Source organism: Neophocaena asiaeorientalis, unplaced genomic scaffold (genome assembly GCF_003031525.2).
Source record: "Neophocaena asiaeorientalis asiaeorientalis breed wild unplaced genomic scaffold, Neophocaena_asiaeorientalis_V1.1 scaffold30, whole genome shotgun sequence".
Classification (NCBI taxonomy): domain Eukaryota; kingdom Metazoa; phylum Chordata; class Mammalia; order Artiodactyla; family Phocoenidae; genus Neophocaena; species Neophocaena asiaeorientalis.
This window is the reverse complement of record NW_020174923.1, coordinates 11966741-11984649: the sequence shown is the minus strand read 5'-3', so window position 1 is coordinate 11984649 and position 17909 is coordinate 11966741. Positions and strand designations below refer to the sequence as shown.

The following is a 17909-nucleotide window of genomic DNA, read 5'->3' as shown; positions in this document are numbered from 1 at the left end:
CGGGCGGGGGCGCGGGCGAGCCGGGGCCGGCTCACGACCGGCTTCGGCGTCTCGGCAGGTGTGCGACGACCCGGAGGAGCTGCGGAGGAAAGTCCGGGAGCTGGCTAGCGCCGTCCGCAACGCCAAGCACCTGGTCGTCTACACGGGCGCGGGGATCAGCACGGTAAGGAGACGAGGCAGGGACGGCCGCGCCCCGGGTCGGCTCCCAGGTTGTGCGAAACACGGACCGCCGGGGGCGGGCGTGGGGCGCCCCCTTCTGGGTGTCGGACCCCAGCACCGAGCACCGTCTTCTGTTAAGCAACAGTACCGATTCGCAAAAGCTCCCCTTAAAAGCACTTCTTCAGGGTCTTTCTTTTCTTAGAGAAACTCAGAACGACTCTATTTGGAACTTCGCAAAATAGATAAACATTCTTAAATGCTTGAATTTTGTATTGTATCCAGTTAGAGACAGGAAAGGAAGAGGGATAAAAACGGGATGTAATAGTTTGGTGCTTGTCCCAAGGTTATATATTGGCAGAGCTAAACCCCAAACTATCTTCTGATTCCCCATTCGTTGTGTCCGCTGAATGTTGAAGTAAGGTAAGTGGAATGCAAGGCAGTATGCATTAGAGTGCACCAGGTAAGGAAGAGAAATGCTTTGGCTTTTGACAAGTTTTATCAGGAAGCTACCCGGGTGGTAGAATGTGACTAGCTTTGACAGCGTGGATAGCACGTTGTTAAATTGCTGGGTGCAAGTTGAGTGTGACCTACATGTAGGTCCAGCAGAGGTGAATAACAAGGATTTCTGTGGAGAGGTCCATAGGTGATGATAATAAACCATATAAACGAATGACTGTAATGTGAAGCTGGCTGTGCTAGGCTGCTAGAATAGAAATCCAGATACGCCTTCTGTGGTCTCTGAGAGCTGGGAAACCCATCTGGTTGTTTTTTTATGAGAGGTGGCATTGAGTCTGGGCCTTGAAGGGTGGGTAGGATTTTACAGATACTTACGAAGTAAGACACTCCATACAGGGATGACTGAAGAAGCCCAGTAGCGAGAATGCGTGAGGTATGTTAACTGCTTTAACTTATCAACACCTGGAGCCCTGGCACGTGTGACCTCTTGTCATTATGTAAAAGCAGTAATACCATCTTTTAAAGAACTGTAAGCAGCTACTAAAGCCACTTGCTGTTCATTAATTTGCTCTGTTACTGTTTGAGGTTTCCTTTTTCCATGTGGGTCAGACCCACTGGTCAGGTGGGCATTTTTCTGAGCTTTAGCAACAGGGAAGAGACAGGGCTCCCTACAAGGGAGGTCACTCACACCTCAGGAAGCACAGGGCACCTTGATCCTGGCACACTGTCTGTTTTCTTCTCTCGGGGTGGCTCTGTTTCACTGGATTGGGAACTTGGGAGACGTAGTAATGTTTATCTCATTGAAGAGGTTGGTCTGTGTGGAGGTAGGCCAGGAAACACTTACAGCATCAGGATGTGAGGACGTGGAGGGAGGCGTGCAGTGAGCCTAACCAGTCCTCCCTCTCAGTATGAGGACAGACATGGCCACAGAGCCCAGGCTGTACTACATGCTAGAGAGTCTCCCAGGGCGGGCAGGGCTCCTTGGAGCCTAGAAGGATGAGCTGGACCAGGTTTGGGTGCAGGCGTCCTGGCAGAGGGAAGGAGCCACAGGGGGTGCCCTCCATCTGGGAGGACAGGTTAGACTGGGAGATGCTCAGCCTAAGGAACGAATTGAGGCCAGTCTGTGGGCCAGCACTTCTCAAAGTGCTGGGAGAAATTATTGGGAATTCTGCCAGTGCCTACAGTGATGTCTTTTCACTGGGCTTATCTCCTTTCTGAACCTGCAGGCGGCTTCTATCCCAGATTACCGGGGTCCTAATGGAGTGTGGACGCTGCTTCAGAAAGGAAGAAGCATTAGGTAAGCAGCCTAGCACAGCCTTCCCACCTAGTTAAGCAGGGATCTGACCTTGAAGCTCTCCTCACCTTCATTTCCCTTCTACCTGGCAGTGCTGCTGACCTGAGTGAGGCCGAGCCGACCCTCACCCACATGAGCATCACCTGCTTACATGAGCAGAAGCTGGTAAGAGCCCAGGGCGGCTGGTGTACAGCCATCCTTCGGTATCCCCCTTGGATACCAAAAGCTGAGGGTGCTCAAGTCCCTTGTGTAAAATGGCGTAGTGTTTGTATATAACCTGCACACCTCCCCCCATACTTTATTATTTACTTATTTATTTATTTTTAAAATAAATTTATTTTATTTATTTTATTTTTGGCTGCGTTGGGTCTTCGTTGCTGCGAGCGGGCTTTTCTCTAGTTGCGACGACCAGGGGCTACTCTTCGTTGCGGTGCGCGGGCTTCTCACTGCGGTGGCTTCTCTTGTTGCGGAGTTCAGGCTCTAGGCGCGCAGGCTCAGAAGTTGTGGCACACAGGCTTAGTGGCTCCACGGCATGTGGGATCTTCCCGGACCAGGGCTCGAACCCACGTCCCCTGCATTGGCAGGTGGATTCTTAACCACTCGCCACCAGGGAAGTCCTCCCCACCCCCATACTTTAAATCACCTCTGAATTACTTGTAATACCTAATAAAATGTCAGTACCACTTCAACAGATATAAATACAATGTAAATGCTACACAGATACTTGCCAGCGTGTGGCAAATTCAAGTTTTGCCTTTTGGAACTTTCTGGATTTTTTTTTCCCCGAATGTTTTTGATCTTTGGTTGGTTGAATCTGCGGATGTAGAACCGTCAGATACGGAGGGCTGATTGTACTCACTGGGTCCACGGCGAGGACCGGGAGGGCCACCTTGGTGCCCAGGTGACAACTGCATCCTACTTCCATCAGCCAGTGGACCCTGTGATGAGTGCCCACCAAGCAGTTTAGATTCCTGGTTTGAGCCTACCTCTACTCCTCCTGTGTTTCCTCTCCAAGAGTAGAGAGCAGCCTCTCTGCTGAATCATCCCATAGAGGGTCCACACAGGCCTAGAGCTCGTGAGGGCAGCCCCTTCCCCTGGTGTTTCTCTTGTATTTTTCCCACAGACCTCAGGAGCCACCTAGATTCAGGGGAGGCTAGTAGGAAACCTCTGGAGATCCTCTGCTAAGCACCTGCAGCCGAGTGGGGAAGGGGTCGCGCCTCCTGGGCCTTCAAGGACCTGAAGCGTGATGACCCAAGAGAGCATCAGCTTGGGCCCCAAGCTCCTTTCCGGCCGAGAGGGGGCGGTGCAAACATTGGCCCTCCTGGGGGCTCCTAGGGCTTCTGAGTCGTTGGGGGTGGGCCCAGGGCCTCCCCACCGGAGCCTCCTGAGTCCTACTGGGACCAGCCTGCTGCCCGGGGTTTGCCTTCGATGCTTTGTGCAGGGTCGGAGTTGCCGCTGGCTTGGGGGCTCTGGGGCGGGCAGGGCTCGGTATGGTTTCACTCCTGAGTGCTGCTTCCCCCCTTCCTCCTGCTGACTGCCACTGTCGCCCTTTCAGGTGCAGCACGTGGTGTCTCAGAACTGTGACGGGCTCCACCTGCGGAGCGGGCTGCCTCGCACAGCCATGTCGGAGCTCCACGGGAACATGTATATCGAAGTGAGCGGTCCCTCTGGGACTCGGGGGCCTGGGCAGGCCAGTGGCTCCTGCTCACAGGGCCCTACTCTCCTCAGGTCTGCACAGCCTGCACTCCCAACAGGGAGTATGTGCGGGTGTTTGATGTGACGGAGCGCACCGCCCTGCACCGACACCAGACCGGCCGCACCTGCCACAAGTGCGGGGCCCAGCTCCGGGACACCATCGTGCACTTTGGGGAGAGGGGGACATTGGGACAGCCTCTGAACTGGGAGGCGGCCACCCAGGCTGCCAGCAGAGCAGACACAATCCTGTGCTTAGGCTCCAGCTTAAAGGTATGTGAATGGCACTGTGGATGGGAACGGGTGAGCCTGCCCGCAGCTGGCCAGCTCAGCCTTAGACCCCAGCTTCCTGTAGCCTCCTTCCCTGGTGTGTGTGTGTGGTCTGTCTGTCCATCCATCCATTCCCGCAGGTTCTAAAGAAGTATCCACACCTCTGGTGCATGACCAAGCCCCCCAGCCGGCGGCCCAAGCTCTACATTGTGAACTTGCAGGTAACTCAGGTGCTCAGAGGTGCCTCCCTAGACCTGGGCCTTAGGAGAGCCAGCAGTCCCTGGGACATTTATGTCCCACACTAATGCACCAGGAGGTCTGGCTGAGTAGGGGCCAAGGCCAGCAGGCCATTGGGAAGGAGTGAGGTGCTGTCCTCACTTACCTTCTCCTGTCCCCAGTGGACCCCGAAGGATGACTGGGCTGCCCTGAAGCTGCACGGAAAGTGTGATGATGTCATGCGGCTCCTCATGGATGAGCTGGGCCTGGAGATCCCCCGCTACAGCAGGTGAGGGGGCACAGACACATCCCCCACTTCCCTGCCCCTGTGTGGATGGGTTGTGTCTGTTGTCTTTTGTGAGCTGCGTGTAGAGAAAGCTCTGAGCTGCGGCAGATGGCATCTGAGGCGTGACTGCAGTGTGGTGGCCTCTGCAGGGACCAGCCCCAGCATTGGCTGAGGTGTCCTGGCTGACGTGATTCCTGCGGGGAGAGGGAATTTGCCAGGGCACACCTGGATGTCCCCCTTCACCTCAGGCAGCCTGGACGGGAAGGTGCCTTGAAGGGATGTGCTCTCAGCAACTCTGCTCGTCAGGATCTGGGTGCACTGGCTTGGGGAGCTGGAATACTTTGGGGAAGCTTAAACAGATTGTGCCTGAATACAGAATTTGTGATAATTGAGATGTGGTGTGTGTATTGAGTGAAAAGTTTACACTTTCTTTCTCTGTGAATTTTCAGGGTCTTATAGGGGAAATCAATAACTTCTTTTAATCAAAGGGTTGGAGAATTAAGGATCCCTTCACCTTCTGGGCCTGGCAATTCTTGTATGTTATGTTTGTGGTGTTCTGTAATGTGGGCCTGTTGTGTACTGTACTTTTTTTTTTTTTTCACATTAACTTAGCTCATTTTCTTTATCGGTGCTTATCTGTATATTAAGTTTATGATATGTGGTTCTACATCTCAGTCAGACACATGATCTCTTCACGGTGTAGTGTTTAGGCCACGCCTCCCTAGTCAGCTTCCCTCCCATCAAGTCCTGCAGTCTGGGAAGGGGAAGAGGGTCTGGTCTACCTGTCCCTGGCCGTACAAGTGAAAGGTGGGGTCCAGAGTTGGCTAGTGACTCACCCCTCCTGGGGCTACTGCCGCCCTACCCCATGTGTGCACAGCCCCCTCAATCACCGACGAGGACTGAGTTCTGCAGAGGCTGGGATAGTCTGGGTGCTGGCCTTTGAGTTACTTGCGGAGCTTACCCCTCTCGCAGATGTTGTGGAGCTACCACTGAGCAAAGCCCAGCCATGGTTAAGACGTGGGAGGGACGCAGGGTGACCTCAGTCAGCTTTCCCGTCCTGGGGCGGGTTGTGATTGTGAGGGGCTCCCAGTCACGCCTGACCCAGCTTTCCCTTCACGTAGGTGGCAGGACCCCATCTTCTCGCTGGCCACTCCCCTGCGTGCGGGTGAAGAAGGCAGCCACAGTCGCAAGTCGCTGTGCAGAAGTCGAGAAGAACCTGGGCCTGGGGACCGGGGTGCACCACTTAGCTCAGCCCCTGTCCTGGGTGGCTGGTTTGGCAGGGGCTGCACCAAGCGCACAAAAAGGAAGAAAGTAACATAACCTGTTGCATGACCGAGAACAATGATGGCACTTTGCAAATGACCGGGACTCTTCTTCAGGGGCAAGTGGCACTGTTAAGGCCAGGACTGCCCCTGGAATTCTCTGGGGGTGACATTTTCACCCTGACATGTTTAGCCATTTGTCATTGTGGAAAGCTCCCTTGCACTGCTGTGGTTGCCCCCCTGCATGGGCCTAATGATGGAAGACACCTCGCCCAAGCAGCCTCTTCTAAAGAGGTGGCAGCCACACCCTCTGTGAAAACAGGACTCACTTGGCCGCAAAGAGGAAGCACACGGCTGCCTTACCTCATTCACTAGGCTAGTCTCAGGGGCCTCAACTCTATTTCTACCAATTCTTACTAAAAATGTTAAATTTATAGAAGCCTTTTTCTGTATTGGGTATGCTGCAAAGGAGTGGTTTTTGAGCCTTGGCTCTCAGCAGGCCGTTTTATTGTTATTAAACATCTCTGCACTGTCTTCCTCGTGTCACCGAGTGACTGCCTTTCTGAAGCGGTGGGTGGGAGCGGGCGCCTGGCGAGACTCCTGGAGGGGCGGATGCGCCCCACGTGGTCCTGCCCCAACCGCCGCTGCAGGTGGGAGCTGAGGGCTGGTGGGCGCAGGTTATTGGCCGGGAGCGGAGGGGCGGGGCCCGGCCCGGGCGGGGCTCGCCATTGGCCGCGCGAGGGAGGTGAGGGGGCGGGGCTCCGCGCGCGGGGCGGGGCGGTGCTCGGCATTGGCTGTGAGAGGCGGGTGAGGCCCGCGTGACGGCGCGTGCGTGCGCGAGCTGCGGCGGCTGGGAGTCGGGAGCCGGCCGTGCCGCGCCGCCGGTTCGGGGCCATGATCCGGAACGGGCACGGGGAGGCAGGCGGCGCCGAGCGGCCGGGCCCAGGGGGCAGGCGTGCCGTGCGGGTGTGGTGCGACGGCTGGTGAGCGCGGTGGGGGGCGGGGGGCACGGGCGGGGCCGCGGTGACAGCTGTGGTCTCTTTCGCTGGGGTCGGGCGGCCGGCTAGTGCGGGGCGGGCGGCGCCTCGGCCGCGTAGGACGCCTGGAACCCGGGTCACCGCGTCGCCGCGGGCAGCGCGGCTGAGGGTTGCTGGAGTCTTTCTGCGGATCCCTACATGAGCGCCTTCCCCGGACGCTCCTTCTCTCACGTTTGCCTTTAAGCCGGAGACCCAGCCAGGCTGTCCCACCTGCCTAACTCGTGCACGATAGTGGCCAAAGTTGCGTGTCTAACCTTGATGACTTTAATCATTTCAGTGCCCTAGGAGCTATTTTTTTCCGAAGGAGCCGTGCACCCAAAATGTCTTCCCAGAGTTCTCCTTGTCCGGCTCCCAGCTTGCCGGCACAAAACCAGGAAGGTTCTCCTAGGTATCTGGGCAAGCGTCAGCGCAGGCATTGCCCGATCTGCGTAAGACCCTAATGAAGCCCCCAGGCTCCTGGGTCCATCTGAGGAGGGCTACAGTGCCGAACTGTCCTCTTTTCTGGCAAGCCAGATAGCTGGAGTGTTGAGATAGGTTTGAGGCCGTCAGCAGACAGGAGGAAAGTGAACCTCTAGTGATAAGTTGACGACTTGGATGCTTCCTCAGACCTTATTTGATGGAAGCAGAGAAAGAAAAACATCTGGCTAGCCCAGGGCTTCAGCGGCCAGCAAGTGGGGCTGCCATACACCTGGGCCTGCATCTGAGTCACCTTGTGGAGGGGGCGTGGCTTCCTGTCCGTTGACTCTGACCTTGGCCCTGACCAGGCCTGGCCCCTGCCCCAGCAGGCCACAGCCACAGGCCACAGTGACTGGGATACAGCCTGGACCCAGGTCCACCCTGCATTCTGTGCCATGCACCCTCCTTCTGCCCAGCCTGTCCAGTGGGCACAAGGGCCTGCCAGGCTCCTGAATTTGGACTTCCCTCTTCCCTTAGCCCGGGACCAGAGCCCTGTGCCCCACAGGGTTGTCTGCTGGGGCCTGATGTGCTGGGGTGGGGCTAGCAGGTGGCGCTGAGTAGAATGGTTTTGTACACCTGGGTCACCTCGAGAAGCAGGGACAGCTCCACCTACTCAGAGGGCAATACAAGGCTGGGAAGAAGCAGAGTGAGAATGAGGGCCCACCTCAGGGCCCACAGAGAAGTGGATGTCCCCTCCGCCACACATGGCAACCCGAGTGGAGCTGTGGTGCTGTGTGTGGCCTTCAGCTGAGAGTTCACTCTTAACCAGGCCTGGATTTGAGAATGAAAGCTCTAGTACCAGGTGACGGGGAGGTGGTTGTTGGCCCCAGAGAGCAAAGCTTCACTGAGTTTCCAGAGGCCTTGGGGAGCAGGCAGGATTTCTAAAGCCAGTGACTGCCCTTGTTCATTGGCTGGACTTTGTTTCGTGTTGGCCCCCGGGACTGTCTGGCTGTTTCGCGGTAGTACAGAGCCCAGTCCACCCCTGAACTAACATTGCCTTCTATTACCTTTCAGAGGGACTGCCCATGACAGTTTGTATTTGGGAAGGGGAGGGGCTGAGGGCAGAGTGCTGTCCCAGGTGTGGGGAGCAGGGGCTGTTCTGTGTACTCACCAGCCCTCAGGTCTGCCAGGCCTTGTCCCCAGGCATAGCCATGCTCGCTCAGACTGACCTTGAGCCCAGGGGCCAGTAATGTGGAGAGCTGAGCACCCCGCCCCTCTGAAAGCCCAGGCCCAACCGGACCCTGGGAGCAGTTCCCCATGGTGGCTTCTCAGAGGGCTTCCTAAGGATACTGCAGAGGAGCAAGACTGCACCCCCAACACTGGGATGATGGCCCTGCCCTCTCCACAGCTATGACATGGTACATTATGGCCACTCCAACCAGCTGCGCCAGGCACGGGCCATGGGTGACCACCTCATCGTGGGTGTACACACTGACGGTAAGCCGAGCTGCCAGGCCCACCCTCCTCCCCCACGGCCGTGACAGACGCCACAGGTCCCCGTGGTGGGTAGGGCCAGGCCCAGCCGTCCTCCCCAGAAGTGCAGCTCCACAGGCTCGCCCCAACCCCGGCCCGGGCCAAGCCATCCAGAGCTTTCCCGTCTTGCATCCTGTCGTGAGCTTGGGGGGCAGGGGTGGTCCAGTGATCAGTCCAGGTATGCCGCCCACTTCCTACCGCCTTCCTGGTTCCCAGGGCCTTAGAGGACAGAGCACCCAGCCATCAAAAGGGAACCCCGGACCGTACCTGGAAGTCTGGTTGGCTGGGGGTGAGGGGCGTGCATCCGCAGCGCCTGTACCGGCTCCCAGAGGACAGAGCAGGGCTGCTCCTTGTGGTCCTGCCTCGTGGGCTGAGGGCCCAATGAGAGACAGCCTCCCACCGTGAGCCCTCATGTGGCCGCAGACCCAGCTCGATTCTGGGAGGGGACTTCTGAGGAGGAGCCAGTGAGCCTGTGGCCAGCCTTCCAGGGGTCACCCACCTTGTTCTTTGCCCTCTTCTCTCTCCCTAGAGGAGATCGCCAAGCACAAGGGGCCCCCGGTGTTCACTCAGGAGGAAAGATACAAGATGGTGCAGGCCATCAAGTGGGTGGACGAGGTGGTGCCAGCAGCCCCCTACGTCACCACGCTGGAGACGCTGGACAAGTACAGCTGCGACTTCTGCGTCCACGGCAGTGAGTCAGCAGGGCAGAGCCCCTGGGGCAGGGGAATTGGGCAGCTCCAGACCTGACCATCAGAGGGGCGTCCGGAGGTGCCGGCCTCCTCACACTTTGGGGAGCACAGAGCTTTTGAGGGTCTGAGGAAGCTCTGGGTCCTTCCCCAGAAAGGAGCGCATGCACACCAGGGCAGGCCTGGAGTCGGGGTATGGGCCTGGAGGTCTTCATGGCTTTGGGTTAAGATCCTTGTTCTTGTGTGCGTGTCACCCCTTAGATGATATCACGCTGACTGTAGATGGCCGGGATACCTACGAGGAAGTGAAGCAGGCTGGGAGGTACAGGTAAGCTCTACTTGCTGAGCGCCCCGCTTTTCGAGGAGCGGGGCTCCCAGCTCCCATCGAGCTCCTTCTGCCTGTGAGGGCAGCGTCCGGGCCGCAGCCTGTTTCTCGTGGCCTGGACTGGAGCTGGGGGTGCCATACATCTGCATCGCCCAGTACGGTAGCCACTGGCCACGGGCAGCTGCTAAGCAGGGGAAACGTGGGGTATGACTGGGGAGCTGGCTTTTGTTTAAGTCACTTTAATTGAAAAGGCCAGTGTGGCCAGCAGCTCGAATGGGGCAGTGAAGCCTGGGGTTCCCTTGGCAGGGAGTGTGTGATGAGGCAGGACTTGGGCGTCAGTGGACAAAACAGGACCAGAGCCACTCTGTATGGCCTGCTCACCCCGACACTGCAAACTTGGGGCTTAGTGACAGCGTTCTGTCCAGTCATTTCCTTTGGTTGATAAAATCTCAGTGGTCTCTCCACTCTCCTGGTCTTGGTTTTTTGTTGTGGCTGAGAGTGGCGAGGAGGTGCCCGGGTCTGTGCACAGCATGGCTGGGGGCTGGACCACGGTAGACTCAGCCACAAGCAGAGTTGCCCTTAGGTGGGGCAACTTAGGTGCCCATAGGAGGTGCAGCCTTGCAGGTGTGTCCCAGGAGAGAGCCCCACCCCCAACTCCTTTCCCAGAGAATGCAAGCGCACCCAGGGGGTGTCCACCACAGACCTCGTGGGCCGCATGCTGCTTGTGACCAAGGCCCATCACAGCAGCCAGGTGAGTCCTGGGGCCAGAGCGGAATCCCCGAGGTCCCAGAGCTGGGAGGGAGGGATCGCCTACCCCACCCTTGCCCCTCAGTGGGCACTAGGACAGCAAGCTTCGGTGTCCTGGGGTTGGTTGCGTCTGGAGGGCAAGGTCCCTCAACCCCCTGCCCTTCCGTGCAGGAGATGTCCTCCGAGTACCGGGAGTATGCAGACAGCTTTGGCAAGGTGAGTGCCGCCTGTGCTGTCCGGGCCGCTGCCCAACCCCCAGGCCACCCCTGGGGAAAGGCTGGCCTGGAGCCTTGCCCTCTACCCTGCTCCCTGCTTTCTGGACACTGACCGGGTACTGACCGCCGGTCTTGCTGGCTGGCCGGTCCCAGCGGCCACTGCATGGAGGAGAAGTGAGGACTGCCCGCGTACGAGGGGTCTCTAACCAGGTGGCCTGGTCCTCTCTTCCTCTGTAGCTCTCTCACCCGACACCCTCCAGGGAGACACTTTCCTCAGGAGGCTCCTCCCAGGTGACCAGACGGTGGCCTCAGGGTGCCAGGTCCCCACGAGGGCCATGTCCACTGGCCTCTTCCTAGCGGGTTCGTTGCCAGGCCAAGGTGGTGTTGGCTGCAGCGCCTGCTGTGGCCATGGGACAGAACTCCAGTCCCACCGGCCGTAGTGGCCCCGCCCAGCCTGGTTGTGGTGTGAACCAGGCACCTGCCAGCCAGCCCTCGGCATCCCTGCCTGAGATGTCTGCCTGGAAACAACAGCAGAGCGACAAGCGAGTGGCAGGCTGTGGCTAGGGGTTTGGAGTCCCGGCCTATAGCCCCCATGCCTGCCCCCGCCATCTCACACCTGTGCTGCCCAGAGCAGACTGACAGGCGGATGCGGGCAGGCCCAAGGATGGGCACAGGCAAGGGACGTGCCTGCGAGGCCTCTGTCGCTGACCAGGTTGTTCTCGGCTTACAGTGTCCTGGGGGGCGGAACCCTTGGACGGGGGTGTCCCAGTTTTTACAGACATCCCAGAAGATCATCCAGTTTGCTTCGGGGAAGGAGCCCCAGCCAGGGGAGACGGTCATTTATGTGGCTGGTGCTTTTGACCTGTTCCGTATCCTCTGGGACTGGGTCGGGGGTTGTCCCTGCCCCAGGCCTTTTCTGTGCATTTCCACATCTGCCCCAGTGGGCTGTGGGGGCTAGAGGGGCCTCCCTGACTCCCGAAGGCCCAGGATTGCAGTGGGGTGCAGGGGCACCACTATCAGCATGGAGAGGCTCGAGCAGGTGGGTGGGAAGGTACCTGTCTGAGCCCCTGCTTCTGTGGGCAGCTGCTCCTCGTTGGTTCCTCAGTCCTTAACCTGGGCACAGACATCGGGCACGTGGACTTCCTGGAGAAGGTACATGGCCTGGCGGAGAGGCCCTACATCATCGCCGGCTTGCACTTTGACCAGGTCTCACCCCGGGCAGCCGGTAGCGTGGGGGCTCTGGAGGGGCTCCTAGGGTTGGGGTTGGGCACAGGCGAGGCAGAGGTGGCAAGCTTGGGCCTCTTCCCAGGGAGAAGCCCAGGGAGAGCCTGCCATCGAGGGCTTCCCCACACTGGCAGACGCCCCACGAGGGATTGTTGGGAGGGAGCACGGCCTCACTCCCACCCCAGCCCACCCCTGAGGTCACCAGCTGACCCAACCTTGTTCTGGCTCTAGGAGGTCAACCACTACAAGGGGAAGAACTACCCCATCATGAACCTGCATGAGCGGACCCTGAGCGTGCTGGCCTGCAGGGTGAGTGCAGGCGGGCAGGTGGCAGGCCCAGTGGCGTCTCCTTCCAAGGCTGGAGCTGCTTCTCCGCAGGACCCTCCCCGGGGTACAGGAGTCTGGGGCTTCACCATGCTGCCTCTCAGCCCCTACCCCATAGCCTGGTGAGGCCCATCTAACCAGCTGTGCTCCCTTTCTGCCCAGTATGTGTCCGAAGTGGTGATTGGGGCCCCGTACTCGGTCACAGCAGAGCTCCTGGATCACTTCAAGGTGAGGACGGGGCTCCTGGTGGGCGGCTTCCAGGGAGGGTCTTGACTGAGTGGCACCAGGCCAGCTCTCTGAGCCCAGGCTGCTTCCCTGGAGAGGGCCTTCTCGGGGCAGGGGACCATGGGGGGAGATGCTGGGAGGGCGCCCTGACCCCCGCCTCCTCCCCAGGTGGACCTGGTGTGTCATGGGAAGACAGAAATCATGCCTGACAAGGATGGCTCCGACCCATATGAGGTGGGTCATGCTGGGCCCTCGACAGACATGAGGTGGCCACTGTCTGATGCTTCCCAGCCACCTAACGCCCCCGCACCTCATCATGCCTGTCTGGGAAATGGGCGGGATGACAGCTGCCACGCTGATGGCCTCACGGCTTAAGGAGGCAGGTTGCTAACGGGTGGGAATAACTGCCCCCGCCACAGTGGGGTGGGAACTCTCTGAGCCAGGGCAGCAGGGCAGTCTTGGGGTCCAAAGGAGGGCTCTCACCTCCTCCTCCTCCTGGCCTCCAGGAGCCCAAAAGAAGGGGTATTTTCTGTCAGATCGACAGTGGGAATGACCTCACCACGGATCTCATTGTCCAGCGCATCATCAAGAACAGGTGAGTCTCAGCCAGGCTGCTGGGGGCACTGGAAGCCGCTGAGGCTTGGGTATGGGTGCACCACTCACCCCCACCTGGCCCCCAGGCTGGAGTACGAGGCCCGGAACCAGAAGAAGGAGGCCAAGGAGCTGGCCTTCCTGGAGGCCATGAGGCAGCAGGAGGCGCGGCCCGAGAGGGAGAGCGACTTTGACTTCTGACCAGAGGGGAGAGGTCGCCAAGGGCCCTCCGAGTGCTGGCCGTGTCCCAGCCCTGCCTCGAGAGCTTGGCTCGGTTTTTAACAAAGCTGCGGTGCCCTCCTTTCCAACCACCTGGCCATGGAAGGGCTGGTGTGGAGGACACTGCCTTTCACCCTGCCTGTGAGGTGTCCGTCTTGCAGCAGGCCCTCCTGCCCTTCCTGCCGAGCTGCACAGTGAGGGGATCCAGCACAGTGGAGCAGCCCAACAGGCAGGATGAGCAGGGGGCACCTTCAACAGAGGGGTGCCACCCTGCGTGCCCAGAAAGGCCCAGTTTCCATCCTTCTGGCTTCGCTGCTGCTCTCCATTCTGCCCCCAGGAAGCTCCTGCAGACCCTGGATGCCCCCCACCGCCCAGCTCGAGGCCGTGGCCTTCCTGCCCGCCCGGCCTCCGTGGGAGCCAGCTTCAGGGAGCAGTGACCCAGGGCCCCCGCCCCCTTTCCTCCTCAGAGTGCAGACCATGCCACCTCCCACATGAGCGGCCTCTGCCCTGCAGTGTGTCCCTGGCGCCCCGGGGCCTGTCGCCCGGACGCTGCACCCCCTGCTTCCCGGGCCAGCCTCCCCACAGACTGTTCTCGGTTTTGTACCTGACCAGCTGGTGTGCAACCAAATAAACCTGCTAGGAGGTGCTCTGCCTCAGGCTCTCAACCCTGCAGGGCAGGACCAGGAAACCCACCACCTTGGCCGTGCTCCCCGCTGCCCACCCAGCAAGGAGGGGGCCAGCAGGCAGCATGACGGCAGCAAGGAACCCCCCAGATCTGGGCCCCCAGACACCTCCAGCTGCCTCCCACGTGGCAGGCGACAAAAAAAGGGGAGGGAGGCAAGGACCAACAGAGTACTTTTAGCCCCAGGGTCTGTCATGGGGAAAATGAGAGGCGGACACCCCGTGGCCCACATAGAGCTACCTGATCCAGGAAGGAATTAGGGGCTGCTCCCTGGCCCAATCCACAGAATCTCAGGGTCTTCTGCACCCAAGTCAGGGTACACTTGGAGTAGTGCAGTGGCTGCAGGGTGCTGACCCAGGTCACCTCCTGATGGGGTGGGGGGAACAGTGGCAGTGGTTTATGGCTCTGTGGTGTTCAAGAGTGAGGACTGTGATGTTTTCTCAGTCCTCTGCCAGTTTCCTCCAGAATGGCCTCTGCCCTGTGCTGCTGAGCCAGATGGGGCTGGAGTACCCTGTGGCCCGGCCCCATGGGAGCCCCTGGCCAGCGGTCACTCCTTCTGGAAGGTGGGCCTGTCCGTCCTTTTGGTCCTTAAGGTCCAGCCTAGAACCCGTGCAGGAAGCTGCAGTGGGGGACTACAGTGCATGCACCCTGGCCGGGCAGCTGCTGCCTTGCTTCCTTTGTTCCCTCCTCGAGTGGGGGGAGCTCACTAAGCTGTGAGAGGCACAGGGCCCTCCCTGCACCCCCACCCCACCTGGGCCCCCAATTTCAGGAGCCCGGTGATGCCAGACTTTCCCACGCTCAGATCCCTGGGCGGTAGGGATCAGCCAGTCTCCTGTAGACTGATGTAAGTGTGGGACACAGGAGAGGCCGGAGGGTTCCTCTTGAGACTGGAGTCAGCCCTAGGCCTGCTGAGAACCCCCTGCTGGGTGGCACCGCAAGGTAAGGACTGGGGAACAGTCCCCAGCAGCAGTCAGGAAGCCCCAGGTGAGCCACGCATGGTTGGAGGAGACTCAGGGCCTGGGGGTCCAGGAAGTGGGCTCCTCCAGAGACTGGTCCACCCAGCTGCAGCAGGATTGTGGGTCCCACCCCCAGCCTAAGTGGAGGGCCGGTAGGTCCAGCTGGCAAGGCCCCATGGGGGTGGGGGACACCACTGAGACAGGCTGCAGACCTCTGGGACCAGGGCTCAGGCCAAGGACTCAAGTCAACTTCATTGGGGGTGGGGAGGGCAAATCAACCTGCTAAGATGCCCACGAGTGAATTAGGGAATTAGCCTGAGTGTGAGGTGGGGGGAGGCTGGCACAAGGCAGCTGTGCTCAGGAGCTTTGGCCCTACACAGTCCCTCCCTCTTCAAGGTGGGGCAGCACCCATTGCTTTGGGGATATCTGCTTCCCTGTGGGTCTAGGGAGGGCTGAACAAAGAGTTCCTAGGCCTGGGAGGAGCCAGCTGCCTGACGTCAGATTCAGGATTCAGCTGCGGTGGTGCCCAGCTTTGTCATCCCCCTGGTGCAGCCCCTCCTGGTCCTGGAGCTGCACATCTGGCTGCTTTCCCACTCCTGCTGGGCCCAGCCTATTCATTAATTCACTTGGCACAAGTATTGTCCTGTGCTGTGTACTTTGAGGAATTTTGGGGGGCTCCAAGAAGAGTGACCCCAGAGCCGCCCCTCTGGTAAGGGAGATCTTTGGTCTCAAGAAACCTAGGATTTGAGGCAGGAGGGCCTCCCGGTGTGGAGTGTTCAGGGGAAGCTTTTATAAGGCAGGACATTTGAGCTGGCCTAATAGACTTGATGGCTAGTGGGCGACCCAGGCACCACCTCCTAGGAGGATCCAGGAGCTGCGTGGACAAAGGCAGGGAGGTGTCAGGTAGGGGCTGGAGGTGGGGGACGTGGAGAGCAGCCTTGCAGAGCCAGATGTGGGGCTCCAGAAGATGTCTGGGGCCGATACAGCTGGAGGCCCAGCAGCATTTTGCCAGCAGTGGGGCTTGGGAGCTCCTCTGCAGGTGTTTCCGTGAAGCCTGTTGGCCTGAGGGCCCTAGTTGCTGTCTGTGCTCCTAGGTGGCCAGAGTTCGGTTTGGAGATTCACAGGTACTTGCCCACTCCGTCTGCTGGGCCACCCGCCCCCCTGGAGGCTGCGAGTCTCATTTATTCATTAAGCCATTTACTATGGGGATGGGTGGGCGGTACTGGGTGCCATCTGGTGCCAGGGAAAGGGCAGGCCCCAGGGTGTGCCCGCGGGAGCCAGGCCAGGTCCACGTTCCGGGATCGGGCTTCACGTGCTGCGATAGTCCGCGGCGCGGAGTGACAGGAAGACGTCGGCCTTGCACTGGAACATGGCTCGGCCGTCGGGGAGCCGCTCGCAGCTCTGCAGGTTCCGGGTAACGTCCTCGACGCACACGGCCTGGGGGCGGGGGGAGGAGGAGGGGGCGTCCGCACCCCTCCAGCGCCCCGCACCCTCCGGCGCCCAGTACTCACGAGGCTCCGCAGGCTGGGGCGCAGCTCCGGGAAAGGCGCCAGCCCGTCCCGGGGGTCCCGTGCCCACGAGGGGGCTCGCGCCGCGCGCACGGCGACCTGCGGAAGCCGGACAACAGGCCCGCGGCGCAACCCACGGGAGTAGTGGACCGGCCCCGCCGCCTGCTTGTACCACGCGAGGCCGGGGGGCGCCAGCAGCAGGCACAGCGCCAAGGCGGCGGCCACCAGCATCACGAGCCCGGCCATGGGGACGCGGGCGGCGGCGGGCGGCGGGTCGCGAAACAGCAGCACCGGCGCCTTATATCTGCGGCTGGGCGGGGCGAGGTGCGAGGGCGGACGCCGGGACGCAAGGGCCTCCCCATCCCAGAGGGAGAAGCCCCATGGGGTCAGCGCCTATTGGGCACAGCGGCGCGCTGGAGGAACAGATGGTCGAGAGCTTGGTGGTGATGAGACGCCCCCTTCTCCCCCACCCCGGCCCACCTCCCCGTTTCTGACCCTGCCTGCTCTTAGTGGGAGGCGGCCCCCAGGCCACTCCCACCAACCTTGGTCCCTCCTGGGTCTGGCCTCAGTGGGAGCGGGGGCAGCAGTGCTGCACTGAACCCTCAACCAGTCCGATGGCGCCCCAGCCCCGAGTTACCCCCGGAGGTCCCCAGCACTCATGAGGCTGGAGAGAGAGCCACTGACTGCACTGTGACCAGGGGACAAACAAGCAGTTCCCACCCTAAAGGGGAACTGACCAGACGACAAGGGCTTCTTGAGGAGGCACGGAAGTCTGGGAGGGCCTGGGGGCAGAAGTCAGTTTCAACAACTGGTCTGGTCCTCAGAGCTGATGGCAGGACAGGCAGAATGGCTCACAGGAGAGATGAGGGGAAGCCAGGGGAGAGCATTTGCAAAGGCAGGTGCTGTGATCCTGTGCCACCACGGCGGAGAGGGAGCTGAGGTTATGGGATCCTGAGGACCTGGTGTGGCCCCTGAGCTTCCCGGGAGAGGGCAGATGGCTGGACTCTGGGTGTGTGCAGGGCCTGGCAGGCAGCTGTGTGTCCAGCTCAAGGGGACCAAGCAGGCCCTGGGAGGACTGGGCTGGAACCCAGGAAAGAGTGGAGAGGAGCCCACCTGGCAGGGAAGGGCCAGTGGCCTGCCAGGAGGACCATGTGACCTGTGGCAAGCTGTGGACCCCTCTGGGGTGAGTGCACCTGTCCCAGTGCAAGAAGGCTAAAAGCCTGGAGGCTGGGCTCAGGGTCTGGCACCCCAGGCATGTGGGTACTTCCTGTCACAGGAGAGCATTCCCCAGGGAAGGAAGGACCTCAGGGAGGGGAGGCGGACTGGGGATAGGCCAGGCCCCGCAATGGGACCCCTCTACAGTTGCCACAGCCCACTTCTCAGTGAGGGCTGGTCCTCCTACTGGTCTGTGAGCTCCTTGGTGACCCTGGATCCAGACAGTGTAGACAGGCCCCTAGAGTAGAGCTGCTGCCTAGAAACTGGCAGCTAAGTAGGAGCACCCAAGAGGCTGAACCCAAGGGTCCAAGATGGAGGGCACACAGCAGGCCACGTCAGCCATTAGGCTTGCTCAGCCACCCGTCCTCCTGCTCACACTTTCCAAACATCC

General features: G+C 60.1%; 3 protein-coding genes across 7 annotated transcripts in view; 2 read left to right on the top strand and 1 right to left on the bottom strand.

The window, feature by feature from the left end:
• The window catches only part of SIRT7 (sirtuin 7), a 6599-nt gene extending 430 nt beyond the window's left edge, over positions 1–6169 (top strand). Inside the window, exons 3-10 of the mRNA XM_024761109.1 lie at positions 49–163; positions 1842–1912; positions 2002–2074; positions 3465–3563; positions 3638–3874; positions 4012–4092; positions 4270–4376; positions 5495–6169. Coding sequence (XP_024616877.1) covers positions 49–163; positions 1842–1912; positions 2002–2074; positions 3465–3563; positions 3638–3874; positions 4012–4092; positions 4270–4376; positions 5495–5693 — 982 coding nt within the window. The 3' untranslated portion in view covers positions 5694–6169. The remainder of the gene's footprint in view (positions 1–48; positions 164–1841; positions 1913–2001; positions 2075–3464; positions 3564–3637; positions 3875–4011; positions 4093–4269; positions 4377–5494) is intronic.
• Positions 6170–6475: 306 nt separating this feature from the next.
• On the top strand, positions 6476–13809 carry PCYT2 (phosphate cytidylyltransferase 2, ethanolamine). Of its 5 annotated transcripts, XM_024761144.1 has the most exons (14): positions 6476–6618; positions 8477–8565; positions 9131–9292; positions 9549–9615; positions 10279–10363; positions 10531–10575; positions 10812–10865; positions 11305–11443; positions 11698–11780; positions 12030–12107; positions 12285–12350; positions 12516–12581; positions 12854–12942; positions 13028–13803. In XM_024761144.1, exons 1-14 carry the CDS (start codon positions 6530–6532, stop codon positions 13137–13139), a joined length of 1224 nt encoding a protein of 407 aa, XP_024616912.1. In that variant the 5' UTR covers positions 6476–6529; the 3' UTR covers positions 13140–13803. The 5 variants fall into 5 exon arrangements, with proteins under 5 accessions (XP_024616912.1, XP_024616908.1, XP_024616909.1 ...); XM_024761140.1 differs by lacking the exon at positions 10812–10865 and having other exon boundaries at positions 13028–13809; XM_024761141.1 differs by lacking the exon at positions 10812–10865 and having other exon boundaries at positions 11698–11726.
• A 2294-nt stretch (positions 13810–16103) lies between these two features.
• On the bottom strand, positions 16104–16549 carry NPB (neuropeptide B). Its single transcript, XM_024761242.1, is given in 5 exon segments — positions 16104–16232; positions 16307–16339; positions 16341–16373; positions 16375–16440; positions 16442–16549. Coding segments are annotated over 5 exon segments (369 nt in total).
• Between the last annotated feature and the right edge of the window lie 1360 nt (positions 16550–17909).

Bases quoted from the DNA above. Each gene is read 5' to 3' on its own strand.
- PCYT2 (XM_024761144.1), top strand. From the start codon at position 6,530: ATGATCCGGAACGGGCACGGGGAGGCAGGCGGCGCCGAGCGGCCGGGC. The intron at 10,364-10,530 runs GTGAGTCCTGGG...CCTTCCGTGCAG, and splicing joins AGGCCCATCACAGCAGCCAG to GAGATGTCCTCCGAGTACCG. The intron at 12,351-12,515 runs GTGAGGACGGGG...CCTCCTCCCCAG, and splicing joins AGCTCCTGGATCACTTCAAG to GTGGACCTGGTGTGTCATGG.